The sequence below is a fragment of the Aphis gossypii genome, chromosome 3 (genome assembly GCF_020184175.1).
Source record: "Aphis gossypii isolate Hap1 chromosome 3, ASM2018417v2, whole genome shotgun sequence".
NCBI lineage: Eukaryota > Metazoa > Arthropoda > Insecta > Hemiptera > Aphididae > Aphis > Aphis gossypii.
In genome coordinates, this window is record NC_065532.1 from 6405590 (window position 1) to 6421117 (window position 15528).

Sequence of the window (15528 nt, forward strand, 5' to 3'; positions counted from 1 at the left end):
CAAAAAATACTGGGCGTATATAGGTTCTGTTAAAAATACATTTTCGTTTCCGCCAATTATCGTTTCCGGCGTTTCCGTCAAAATGAAAAAAGGTTTGGTTTTCGTTTCCGCCAAATCAATTTTTTTCCAAAATTGTCGATTAAGATTTAAAAACCAGTAGTTATAACAATAATTCTGATAAATAAAGTTATTATTTTATAGTATATTGAAAATTATATTTCCGAAAATAATACGTTTCCACTCACAATGTCAATGTGGTCTTATTTCAAACACAGAACAAGTTATGATTGGCAATAATTGTGAACCATTCCGTTCACGGACTCACGGTTCACATATTACCAAATTAGATCCTTATATAACAATTTTAATTTAACTTATTTCAAGTGTTCAAACTTTAATGTATAATCGTTAAACACATACAAATAAAATAGTAACATTAATAGTAAATTAAATATACAAAACAAAAACAGGAACAAGACAAGTATTCAAAATGGATTAATCATTATACCTATGTCAACTGCAATAACAAAGTACAAAACTGAAATTAGGTAGGTACCTATTACCTATTTAGAATTTTTGAAAACAGTAGGTATATCTATACATAAACATTAAAAACTATTGTAAATTATAAATTTATAACATTATGAAAAAAACATTTTATAATGACTAAACAATTATTATACTGATGCATATAAGATGAAATTAAATTAATAGATATTATATTAAGTAGGTAGAACAAATTTTGGGTTTCAACACTGCGACCTCGTAGTGGTCCTTGGGTAATTTTAAATTGTTCTTTTAACTCGTAAGTATATTAATTGGAAATAGCTATAATATGGTTAAAACAAAAATCAAACTTTTTTTGTTTGGTGGAAATCTTTGCCAAAATATTTGTTAAAATATATATTAAATATGACCGGGATATTATAATATTATATAATAGGTAAACAATTTATTTTATCTTTAACCATTATACGTTTATTGTATGATTAATAATTTCATTACTTTCAAAACATACCTATAAACTTTATGTATGTATTTCTATGTACAATATAATGTTGCACAAACAGTATATTTTTACGATATTAAAATGTTAAGAAGTTATAATACATGAACACAAGTATGTAAAATAATTAATAAACTATCTTCCTACTAAATACTAAAAATAATGATAGACAATATTTAATATCTACACAAAAATAGTTTTGGGGCCGACACACTAACATTTGTTTCCTCTGTTAATCTCCCATATAATATAAGAACAAAGATATTCCATATTTTCATGATTTCGACTTTCTGGTTCAGTTTAGTATTATGTGGGACTGTGGGAGATAGAAAGAGAAAATAAATATTGGTATGATAGCCCCTTAATAACTATAAACGTCTACTTTTATACCTCCTCAAATGAAAAATTAATATTTTTGTGATTCCATCATTTCCATCATAATTAACAACTATTTAACTTTAAACACACATTAAATTTTCATTATGTGTATATTGTTCATTTTAATCATATCACCACTGAATTTTTTTTGTACAGGGATGGAGAGGTCTTATCTCAAACATTTTCCTCAATTCCCTCCAATTGTACACTACTAATTACTGATTAGTGATAATTATGATCATGGATTTTTTTTTTTAAGTATTCTTAATTTGAGTGTCCATTCGTTGAAATATAATATCAATACCTATGTCATACGAGTAAATGACATACTCCTTAGTATATATATAATAACTTGTCCGCTTTCAGTAACATCATCCTGGCCGCGCTGACCAAGCGTTTTTTATTATTTGTTTTATTTTTACGATTTTTTTCATTCATTTTCAATTTAGTTACCTACTAAGGAATAATATAGTATATCGTATATCTATATAATATAGCTGCATTTACATATATATACATTTATATATCGTGTACAATTTCTGTTTAGTGTACAATTTTTAACTAGAGTGTCTATTAATAATGCTATTTATACATCTTATGTACATAGTTAATATATACGCATATAATTATTGTTGTATATTTGATACTGCAAGTCTGCAATCTTAAATCATCATATATAAAATCAATGATGATGACGTAACTGTATTTTATACTTTTAAGATTTGGTAAATAATTGCCACTAAAATATAATAGTTTACATTGGTTCTACTTAATCTAGTAGTTGATAATATAAATATTATTTATATGAATTATATATACATAAATTATTAAAAAAATAATGTGACTGCAGAATGATATGTTTCATAGAGAAATACATTTTTCCGTGGTATTCTTAAAAAAAAATAATAATTTAAACTATCTAAATTTTATGAAAAAAAAATGTAAATAATCCAATAATTTTATACATTAAAGTAAAGTAACAAAAAAACAGAATTTTTGGGAGACTTTTTAGCCAGTCTCCATGCACGTGGTACCTCCTGGGTAACGTAAATAAGCTACTGTAACAAAATTCGAGTTTTCTTAAAATCAATATCCGTGTTATATTGTGGGACCCAACTCGAGGTTATCCGATGGTTATTGCTTTAAAAATACAAATAGGTTAGGTTAGGTTATATCTATTAAAAATCTAAATTATTTGAAAGTATTGAAATTTAAAAAATTTAAAAATAATAGTTTTTAAACAACTACAATATTTAAAAAAAAAGGAAATGAGCATACTTGATGCATCATTTTACCTGTATGAAAGATCATATAATTATCAATATTAATGTATAACTACTGTACTGTACTTACTGTGAATTTTCTATAAACCTTAAAAAATAAAAATTTAATTTAAAATTTTTATTGTTCTTGAAGTGGTGTGATTTCAACACTTCTTTTACATTAGAGTATTAGACAACGTGTCCTTTATTACACCTCTTATAACTTTTTATTTATTGTGTTACATAAATTATTGTACAGATTGTAATATATTTTATTAGGTATTAATAAAAAAAATATGTATCTATTAATTTATTTTTTACTTGATTTATTATAAAATATTGATCTTCACGACAATTACTGTATTTTTATAATATTATAGTCAGAAAAAATTGCTATAACTTAATTTTTTAAAAAAAGTTACCAACATGTTACACTATATTTATAAAAACATTTCTATTGATTATTGCACTGTTATAGTAACTATAGTAACTTTTGAATTTTTTAGCATACTACAATATTTTTCTATCAATAATTAAAAGGAGTTTTGCATAATATTAAATATAGATTGATAAAAATATAATACAATTAATTAATTCGAAAATTACAAAATTGTGGATCATTGAATCAAAAAAATATAATAACAATATTAAGTATTAATTACGAAATTATAAATAATAATATATATATAATATATTGTAATAAATATAATAATAATGAATAATAATAAAACGAATTAAGTAAAATTATCAATAAGCACTACTATTACATCAATATTATTAAAAATATCATAATAACCGTATTAAAAGTGTGAATAAATATTAAATTCTTCTTCTAAAAAAAAGAGCAAAATCGATAACCCTATTATTATTAATCACATATTTGCAGCGTTCATAATCATTCATCAAATATGATAATTGTCCCATTAAAATTATAAACAATATAATAATATTATACACGACGATATTACCATTTACCTCTAATTGCAGGCAGTGCCAAGGCCATCGAAGATAAATGCCCAATGACCAACATATATAGGTTAGAGAACTTAAATTAGTTACTTATTAAGTTATGCTGTGTCGTGAAATGATTAATTATAAATTAAATGAATTAAACAGTACACCGGATAGTTATATTTTTAATACATCAAATCATTTCCATAAAATGAATTGTTTATTTATATATACCTACATCTACAATCTACATACAGCCTTGAATAATCATCAACATTTTGTAGATTGCGCATTTACATTGCCAATGAAACCACAATTTTCATTGATGTAGGTATTCATGGTCACTGATTAGTGGTCAAAAGATTTACCAATTTATTGTAGGTTTGAATAAAGTGTAATAGGAAAACCCAGTATCATATTGATTATAAGTATATGCGATAATTTATAATTTTTTTTAGTATAGCATCATCGTACTTATACGTATAATGACTCAAATTAATGAGTGATAAAAATATTTTCATTATGATGGTGTGGCATTATATGTATATATGATCTGATGAAGCTTTGTCACGACACATTATGCGTCGTATACCTACAATACTTGTATAATTGTAGGTATCTGGTATATAGATATAAATTATTATATTACAAGTATATTATATTACTTATGTACATGTATACATAAAATATAAATATATACCTATGTATAAAATATAAATTACGTTGTCCTTGAGAGTTATAGAGATGTTTAATAAATGAAGCTGCGTTCCTATCTATTGGGCCCATCGAGGAACACTTTCGTAAAATTTTAATAATAGGAACATAAAACTAATTACGCTGTAATAACATACATAGAAAACGATGTATAAAAATCAACAATAGCAATAATTACGATTGTGTAAGATTAAGTATGACGTATAATATAATTTTTGTCACTAAATACTAAATAGTAGGTAGTTATTCCGAAGTAAGATATTTCGAAAAAATACAATTTGAGATTTCGAAAAGGAATAGTCTTACAGATTTTTGGATTTTTTGAAGCAGATACGCAATACACAGCTTTATAGTGGGTATCATTATTACTCACTATAGTCACTAATTAGTTATTTTATGAAATTATACAATAATAATGTTATTTAGAACCACTATATGAATGCAAAAAAGGTCATTTAAATTTTGTGACTACTGTGTATAAGTCTGTTATTTGACCTATCTTTATATTGAAAAAAAATAGTATCATAATTTTGTAATATGTATAATATAGAAGATTTTGTTAGAATTTTACAAATCAATATATTCACTTAAATTATACTATGTACAAGTCCATAGTCGGCATAGTGGCGTATGTACAGAAGTCGGAAAGAGATTAGGGAGATATATCATATACCTCCCCCTTGACCTTTTTTTAGCTTATATTACTGTATTAGCTTGTATGAAAAGATTAAAAACATATTTAAGAAATTCTTTGAAGGAGGTAAATATTCCCTATTCACTATTGAAATATTTGTTGTATTTATTAGTTTTTAAATTTTAAATATTATTTAAATTTTAATCCAGATTGAATGAGCTTACAAAGCTTTACATTCATAACAACATTAAATAAGATGTTGAAGAAATTATTGACGATGTATAGCTAAAAAACCTAGAAGGTTACTGATTGTTTTGTAAATGATAAATAAGTAAATGGTTCATTATTTAATTCATATTATTTAATATGCTATATGTTATAATTATAAGGTTTATGCACCTACTATATGAATATATTATATAATTAGGGCTCGGATTTTAAAGCATATGCTTCTTTTTTATGTAAGAGATAGAGATCTTATTTTTATACATAAATTCGTTTCACATCGTTCTGACTCTAAATAATTATAAACCATTTTTTTTATGTAAATGTGTTTTTTTAATTATTCCAGCTGTGGATTTTTTATATGTTTATTATGCTATTGTAATAAAACCAAATGAATTAATAAGAAATGTAAAAACCCAAAATGCAGACTAAATGGTTGCATAATTGGATTATTATTGTTTTCGTTATCGGCCTATTTATTAAATATATTAACATATAGATTATAGATTATCGATTTACATAATATAGTCTGCACTCCTACAGTTAGTACCTATACTATCAGTATGCCTATAACATCGATGATATCGATCGTTTCAAAATTTAAGATTTAATGTTGTAATTTGAAACCTCTGGTATGAAGTATCCAATCACTTCAGTGGATGTAGAGAGTTTGTTTTCTATGTATAAAAATATTCTATCAGACAATAGAGCCAGTTTCAAATGTTTCAATACCTACTGCAAATCTAGGAAAATACATGGTAAATTATTATTATTTTAATTTAAATTAATTTTTCAAATTTTTTTATTCATTTTTATAACTAGTTCATGTTCATTTTTGGTTATGTGTTTTTTAAGAATAAATATGCTTCTTTTTTGCATTTTTAAAACAATTGTGCGCTTTTTTTGTTACTTATTAATTATTATGCTTTAATATCTGAGCCCAACGTATATATAATTTATACTAGGTATGAAGTTTTAATAAATTGAAAGTATCTTCATGTATTTTGAGTAGAGGGAGAAAAACTATTTTAGTTATATCTCCCCTCTCAAATAAATCCTAAATACGCCAATGTGTATAACTATTTGAGTGATTACAATAAATTCGAAGTTACAGCTGATGTAGTATCGTAGACTGTCCAGGTGTTCTAACTCCTTGTACGATTAACCTATGAATAATATACACAGGTGATTGATGAGCGTCTAACCTTAACTCCGCTTAGCGTGCATCAACTGGTTGACATGTCAAAGCGGAAGTGATTAGGTTCGTCAGAACGATAAATTACGATCGAAAACTGAATATTTTTAGTAATGAAATTCATGACGCTCATTTAATATATTCAAATTAATATAGAAGGTATTTATGTTCTTACAGAATTTTTTCTTACCATTGCAGTTGCCATGGTAATCAATAATCATATAATAACAAAGATGAAATTTATGTTATTATAACGGTATAATTTAGCGTTATATAACCTAGGTTACCAATTATTAATATAATTACGTTACAATAGCAACCTTATTGATAAATATTTTTCATATAGATACCTATAAATAAAAAAACTATAACTATACAACTTAAAAACGTTATAACTATAACAGTATAATTTAATCATTTAACTATTTTAAATGCATATATATAATATACATACATATACTATATAGGCATATAGCAGGGGTGGCCAAATTTTTTTTGGTCACGATCCACTAAAAATATACTTCACCTTTGAGGATCGACTTCCATAGAAAATTTTTTTTATTATTGAATAACTATAATTATTTAGAAACATATAGGGCGCGTGGCCCTAAAAATAAATTCTAACATGATCGACTTTGAAATTGTGCGCGATCGATTGCTTAGCCACCCCTGCTATATAATTTAATGAATTCAGACATATATATAAATTATATAATTATTTATAAATGTCTAAAACTGTATTTTAATGTATTTTTTTTTTGTATGACCACAGTCGTCCACATATAATGCAAAATTTGCATTGCAAATACAGAGTAACATTGGTTATATAAACATAAATAAATATAAAATGAGTTATACCTATTCATGATTTAAATCTATTATTCATGTATTGGCGTATTGTTATATTGTTTTATACCTAATATTATAACTACGAATAGGGGTAGAAAGTTCTAGCAGATATATCTAGTGTCATATTAAAGCACTGTCTAAATTATAATATAAGTGAACAGTAAGCTCTGTAATAGATATTTTTCCGATTCATCTTTAGTTAATATTTACAGAATTGTAACTACTTGTAAGTAAATATGCCGTGTCAATGGTAATGGGTAGCAATATAAAAAACATACATATTAATATATTATAAAATTTAAATATACTTAGTCACAGGCCACAGGAGTGGATGTAGGTAGATATGTGGTCCGAGGACTGGATGCATTGAGGGACCCCTTTTACTATTTTACATAAATAATAAAATATATTTGTTTACTTATTAGAATATTATACAATTTTAGGAGCCCATTTAGCCCTTCTCTAAATCCGGCTCTATTTAGTCGATAATATAAATTATAGGTTACAGATAATATAATTATACAGACGTATTGGTAATAATTGTTTAGGTTAGGTACCTATTCTATTATTTGAGTCTCCACTTAATATTTACAATCGTTTACAATGAATCATTATTGAATAGACAGAATAATGATTAATGAATTAAAATTTAACATATTCATAATAGGTACTATCACAGTGACTTTGGAAATAGGTATTTAACGGATACAATTCATTGATGAGGTATATATTCGGAATCATACGTACCTAGATTGATAGTTACACTTTTTATTATATTTTATATACCTAAGGCTTACAATGTAATACAAATTATGAGATCCTCATATTCATAACTTTTTTTTTTACCTATTTTTAAAGAAAAGCTTAGAGCAAAGACTAAAGACTTCATATTTTCATTTATCTACAGTCTTAAATTAGACCACAGGTATAATAATATAATATTATATTATGAAATAAATAGGTATAATAAGTATTTAGTATATTATATAATTATCCTAGGATACATGAATGAATACATCTGTGAAATGTGAATTGGACTTTAAAACTTTGTTTATGTACCTACAGGCTACAGTCAACACAAACTGAAATACATTTAACAAGCAAAGAAATCTAAACATTTCAAACTTTTGTGACTTTAGTAAATTTATGATCGTGAATCGTGATAATTATTTACGAAATACGAATTACGAATTTCGTGGATAAAAAATCGCGTCAATGATTTGAGGTTATGTTGATAAAACTGTGATATCCAGACGGCACACACCCGGTAAACGGTAAACAAAAGACATGGTACTACTGGTATCAAGTGTTGAGTTGTGTAATATTTGTGTGTGATATTCATATCGCTGCTCGTGCTTGTTCCTACTCCAATATTCCATTACTGAAGCACATGACATAATTTAAATTTGTAACTACAGCATTTAAAACTCAAAACTTCGATACTCACAACTTACTTTTGTGTTATTTATTACGTTTATCTTAGTCGTCTTGTTTTTAAATCAGTATTAATCATGAATACTTTAATCAGATCGTTGAGATCTTCTCTAAAAATTTCCAACGTGGTCGTGAGTAACTGTACCAGAAATATATCAACAGCACCCGTATATCAATCAATGTGGTTTGGGACAAAAAGATCAGACCAAATGCGACCTTTTAACGTACGGCTTGCACACTCATCAGGTCAGTTTTAATTGTTGAAAACCAAAATTTTGATCTTAAAATGCATACCTATCTAAAATATTTTGTGTAAACGTAAATCTCATTGTTTTAGTTGATAAAGAATTGCGACAGTTCTTAGACAATGAAATAAAAAGTGAAGAACAGACATCTGATAAAACACATTTACCCAAAACATTTGAAGGATTTAAAGTATCTGCTGATGGCGCAGAAGTAGAACTGACAAAGGAAACTTCAGATGAAACGTAATACCCATTTTATTTTGCATACTACTTGTGTAATTATAAATAATTCTATTTTTATATATATGTAGAAATGTATGTGTTTTTAATACATATATTATTGGTACCAGCCTGTTTTCAATCATAAATTAAAGATCTCATTAGAATCTACAATCTAATACTTTTGGTAACTCTTATTGGGCACCTAATCCATAAAATTAATAACTAAATTAGGTGTATCTACATATTATTATTTATGGTATATTTATAACATTTCATTTAAAATGATACATTCAGTAGCATAATACTGGGAGTGTCCTCAGTTTTGGATTTCCTTTTTGGGTTGTAGGGTTGTATAAAATAGTGTCTTAAGTATATTGATTTGATCTAAAATACAATATGGTGAATGATTTTATGATGGTTTGTGTTACAATAAATTGGTAACCATCTTGGAAAAAATTCTCGTTGCACTACTGATTATTTCATATTACTTATAGTAACATAACTTAAAATATCATTTCATAAAATTCCACTCATTAAACATAATGAACCTTTACTAAATGTCTTTTAAGAGATATTAAATTATATTGTACCTAATGTAAATAGTATTTTTAATACATATTGATATATATATATTGGAATATAACCTAATACATAATTTTTAATAATTATTTTTCTGTATATGTTAAATATATTTTTTTTAGTTTAGGATTATATTGTGACTTGTATCACACATTTGTAGCGAAACATATATGTATATACTTTTTTTTTGAGTTGGGTCACTTAATTTTTTATGTTGTAATGTTAAAATGTTGTAATTATTAGAATACCTACCTATTACCATTGAGTAACCTTACTAATTCTATTACTTTATGACACCTTTGTTTACAAATTGTATCGACACATCTACCTTTTTTATATGACAACAATTATTATGTTAACATTTATGGTACCCATAAATTTAACATAAAAATACGTTAATATTATTGTAAACTATAAACAAATGTATTAATTAAAATAAGTATATTAATATTGTTATACCTATCAACGTGTGCTGTAAGCACACCATTTCATTTTATTTAAATATTTTTAATATTTTACATAACAAGAATAATATAAGATTATAACTTTTAACTTTCTTCAAACATATAATATAAAAATGACTAAAACTAAAGATTATGATAAAGTAGCTAAACAAATTTAAATGATTAAAAACCTAATTAAAAATTTCTTTATTTTATAATACAATACAAATAGGTAGGTTAAAAATGTAAACATGAAAAACTAAAAATTATTTTTTGGTATAATTAAGTAGTAACAATTATAAATCAATAAAAAATAAATAAAATTATTTATTTGATTTGAATTATAGGTAGATGTTATTTACATAATCAAATTTTTAATCATATTCACAGTAAAAATAGGATTCACTTGTATTTTTTACCTAAAGTCCAGGCTTATCATATCTATTTGCTATTTGACATTTATACAAATAACCAATTATTTATCATTATCATAGATTTTTCTTGAATTATATTATAATAATGTTTATTGTTTATTAATAATATAATTTATAAAAGTTTCTGTTCACTGGCATGTATTATTGAATTATTATTATAATTGTGTATTATTAAAAATATTATAATTCTATATTTATAATATATTTAATCATGTTTTAATTAAGTTTAAAAAGTATGCAGTATGACATGTAGAAATGTGGTGCAGTATACCTCATACAATTACAATACCTATTTTATTAAAATGACTATTTATTTATACAAATTTTAATGAAAAAAAAAATTGTTTGATTATAGAATTGCCATAAAATTTAACATAAATCACTCAGTAACAGAAGAAGAAACTGAAGGAGTAGATAAAGTTGCATTAAGATCCAAGCCAGATTTTGAAATAGATATAACTCGAGGTGATGTTATTCTTGGCTTCAATTGTTCATATGCCAACAACTTTGATAACACAGAATTAGACGAATCAAATGGTATTGGTAACCACATTTATTATAATTTATTTTTCATATTTTTAAATCTAATAATTTTACAGATGAAGTATTTCACATCGATGAAGTTACTATTTATGAAAACAAATACTCAGACAATAAATATGCCTTAGCTGGAGATACATTGGATGCTGTAAGTTTAATAATGTTTTGATTGGTTTGGTGATAGCAACACATAAAATTGTGTTTAAATTTTAAAATTTTAATGTATATATGTATATTAAATACTACTAAAGAATTAGTCTTACTGTTATTTTGAATTTTCTATAACCTCTGTTTTATATTAACCTATATAATATACATTTTTAAAGTATCATGTAGGTTTAATTAATAGTCTTAAACGATAAACAAATTTACCTAAATAAACTGGCTCGAATTCTAAAATTTAATAAATAATTGAACTATGGTGAATTATTTTAAATTTACAATTATATGTTAATAGCAACTATAAACAATAATTTAGTATATTTTATAAATGGTATATATTGTCTGCACACTATTGTTGCTTATACCAGGATGGTCAGATTTAATGTTGTAAAATCCGAGTTAAAAAATTGAAATTTGACAACTTTAATTATTTTTATTTTTATTTGTTTGTATATTATATTATGAATATTTTTTGATTACTTTGCTATTGATTAACAAATTATCGTTTAAAATTTATTAAATAAAAAAATTGATGTATCAAAATCTATAGTAATATCTAATAATAATTATATAATCTATTATAATATTCAAACCTTGTAACATCGCTAAGTTTCTAAAAAATTTGTGGACTTAAATATGAGTTCTTAAACTTGTGATGTCCCAAATAAAATGAGAAAAATGGCTATCCTAGTCTAATTAACTATTAAGTTTACAGTTTTAATAGTCATGTGTTTGTCTGTACTGGTTATCAGCTCATCAAATTTGGGCTGTATCGTAATATCTTAGAAATATTTAATATTTCTATAACACATAAATATTCTTATTTTAATATTTTTATTGTTATTTTGTAGGATCTCTATGATTTATTGAAGACATTTCTAGCAGAAAAAGGAATATCCAACACATTTATTGAAAATATTTCTGATTTGAGTACACAGTATGAACAAAAAGTATACATCAAATTTTTGAATGATTTAAGGAACTTTTTTTAGATTGTCATTAATGGCAAATTAAGTATAAATTTAAACACTAATTTTGTATATTATTTTAGTCTCATATAATAGAAAATAAATTGTAAAACTTTTCAATAGTATTTTTTTTTTTTATCAGATTTTACTTATTTCTTTTTTTTATACCATTATTTTCCTTTATATTTATATATCATGAGATATATATTTAAATTATTATAATTAAATAGTCATATGTAGTGACTTGTTTTAAATTTTATCTAGAAAATTATATTTTTTATATTAAAAATTATAACTGCGCATTGGTGTATAAACCTAACCAAAATTAGCAAGTCACTTCAATTTGGATGATTATCAAGTAAAAATTAAGTATGGTTGGTAGATAGGCGGTGCTGAACAAATATTTTTGTTACATTAAATGTCATTTAATTTATTTTGTTATTTTGTGTATTAATAATTAGTACCATGTGTATAAGAATGGTTTGTGATTGTGACATTTTTTGTTAATGAATTAAAACTTATTTCAGAACTTCAAATTAACAATTTAATTTATGTGAAACAAACATTGTGGCATAGCCACGGTCGGTAGAACGATTAATCAAAGAGTGCTATCTTTTATCTTAGTCACTAGGTTATAAATAGCCTTTGATAATGTCTGTGTCTTAATTGGAGTGGGGGTGGCTGGGTGGGGTGAAGGAGAGGGTTAGATTCAAAGATTTATAAAATATCACTGTTCAACTACTGACTGTTCTATAAATTATTGTTTAATTGACTATTGCTGACTGCAGTAAAATAATATAATATAATATATCATAATCATTTGTTATTTGAGTTGGTAAATTTATATGCAAATACTACTAACTGGAATGTGAATATTTATAATAATTATAATTCATAATAACTTAGTTGTTATGATCCGTCCACTTCATCTTGGCCATCTACTGACATCACAAACTACCAACATAGTTGGTATTACTTTACATTATAAGATAGTAATCGCAATGATCACCAATGGCTTAGATGAACTGGACGGGTTATATCACTGCTTTGAAAATGATGTATAATATATATACATTGTTACAAAATCCAATGTAATTTTATAAATTATTATCTATTCTTTTTGATATATTTTTTAAATTATTGTCAATAAATGAATTTGTATCGGGTCAAAAGACTAAAAATTTAAAACGACGGTCCTTATAAATTATTATTGGAATTAAAAAATAAAAGAAAGTCAAATGTAGTTCCACAAATCTTTTTTATGAGTCCCTGAAGTTAAATCTTGACAAAAATACAGTATGTTCATCCGTAAAATATAAAATTAACGATTTGTAAATTAAAATAAATTTATGTTTTGCAGACCGATTATTTTACTGAAGAAAATTAAGAATGCGATTTCTGTGAATGACGAAATTACTACTAGAAATATTAATTATTATTTAACTCATTTTCTCATAAAATTAATTCATATTTCTTAGTACATTTTAGTATTTTTAAGAGCACATATTTTTTGTGTATACAAATTCGTTCTTTATATAATGTGTTGCAACCTAATATTATATACTTATTTATTTAATGTTAATTCAAACGGGCTAATTTTTACAAAATTATAAAACATAAATGTAGTAATAATAATGTGGTGAATTTAAAAAACAGATTAATTTATCACTAAATTTGCCTATATAAACTCCTTAAAAGTTAAAATGTGAATGCATTCTTTTATATACTATATCACAACAAAAACACTTCGTCAATTACTTAGATATGATATTATCATAAATTCATAAATAAATGCTAAATAACTTGATTTAAAGTATACATATTTTGTTTCAATAATCTATTTACTTGGCCAGAAATTGTAGACTTTATAAATGAAATGACAACGAAATCATGCAAACAAAATAAACAAAATGCATTAGAAGTTCATAATAATTTAAAATATTTTAATGGATATTTCTAGGTTTCTAGGTGCTCAAAATAATTTCTTGCCTAGTAAATAAATTATTGAAACAAAATAAGTGTAGGTACTTTAAATCAATTTACTTAGCATTTATTTATGATATCACATCTTTATAGTACTTAAAGATCTGTTTTTTTTTTAACTTAGCTGTTTTTTATATGAAGTTTGACAAAGTGTTTTTGTTGTAATATCAACAATTTTTTACATCAATAATTTTGTTTTAATTTTTTCTTTCTAGAATTAATATATAAACGTCTTCCACCACAAGGTCTTTATTAGTATTGATGTCATTACCTCTAAAATTATAAACCAAAGATTTGATTTTTTTTACTAATGGCGCGAAGAAATGAAGCGATAGTTGATAACGAAATGAAACGCGAAAATAAATACGCGAATGTGAGATAGCAATAATGAAATTCGTCGTAATGAAGTGGGGTTGGCACGACAACACGAGTGCGGTTGTCGTGATTTCAGATTTCATTATAATTTCTCATTAAAAGTTATCTCGCGTTTCCTTTAATAACTTAATTTTTAATCTTAAGATTTCGATGATTTTTGTAAAAAGATCATCTTAACAATTAGTTTGATTTTTTCCAATTTACTAAGTATTAATTGATTCAAAAGATAATTAGTTAGGTCTGGTTAAAAAAACACCAAAATTTACACTGTATAAATGCTGACTATTTAACAGACACCGAACATTTTAGAAAATATTAGAATGCAGAATCAGCAATTATGAACTACCAATGCAATGCATGTGAGTCATTCCATTCACATTTTAATGAAAATTTTTATAAAGAAAAATCAAACATATTTATGTGGCTCAACATTATGAAGCAAATTCAAACTAATATTTATTGTTTAAAACTCCATTATTCATACTCCAATAAAATCGAAAGACTACCGAGCAAACAAACATCGTGAAGCAATCGTCAATGCAATTATTAAATTTCAAAACAGAGACATTTTTAGGTATGTAATCATAAAAAGTAAAATAATTATTCATATTATGTCTTATTATTTTTTTCTTTAAACAGGTATTCATTTGTTGCTGAAATGTCCTATAATTATAAAAAAATATAATATTATATACTATTTTATTATTTTATTTATTGGAGGAAAATGGACAATGGAGAAAAACGGTATTTCGTTTTTGGACGAAAATGGACGATGAATTAACTAAAAAAGATGCACTTTGGCATTTTGCATTGAAATTCGAGCTCTACTGATAACTATGCAGATAACAGTTAACAGTTCAACTGTGCAGTGTACGTATCGAGTATACCTTGCCATTGAGTAAGTCACTGTAATAATTAATGTGTTAAAT

At 24.8% G+C, this 15528-nt stretch overlaps 1 protein-coding gene across 1 annotated transcript; it reads left to right on the forward strand.

Moving 5' to 3' along the window:
• The first annotated feature begins 8538 nt into the window (after positions 1–8538).
• On the forward strand, positions 8539–12361 carry LOC114123814 (complement component 1 Q subcomponent-binding protein, mitochondrial). Its single transcript, XM_027986913.2, has 5 exons — positions 8539–8894; positions 8986–9136; positions 10927–11108; positions 11171–11259; positions 12125–12361. The coding sequence occupies exons 1-5, from the start codon at positions 8726–8728 to the stop codon at positions 12263–12265; spliced, it is 732 nt and encodes a 243-aa protein (XP_027842714.1). The 5' UTR covers positions 8539–8725; the 3' UTR covers positions 12266–12361.
• Positions 12362–15528: the final 3167 nt, after the last annotated feature.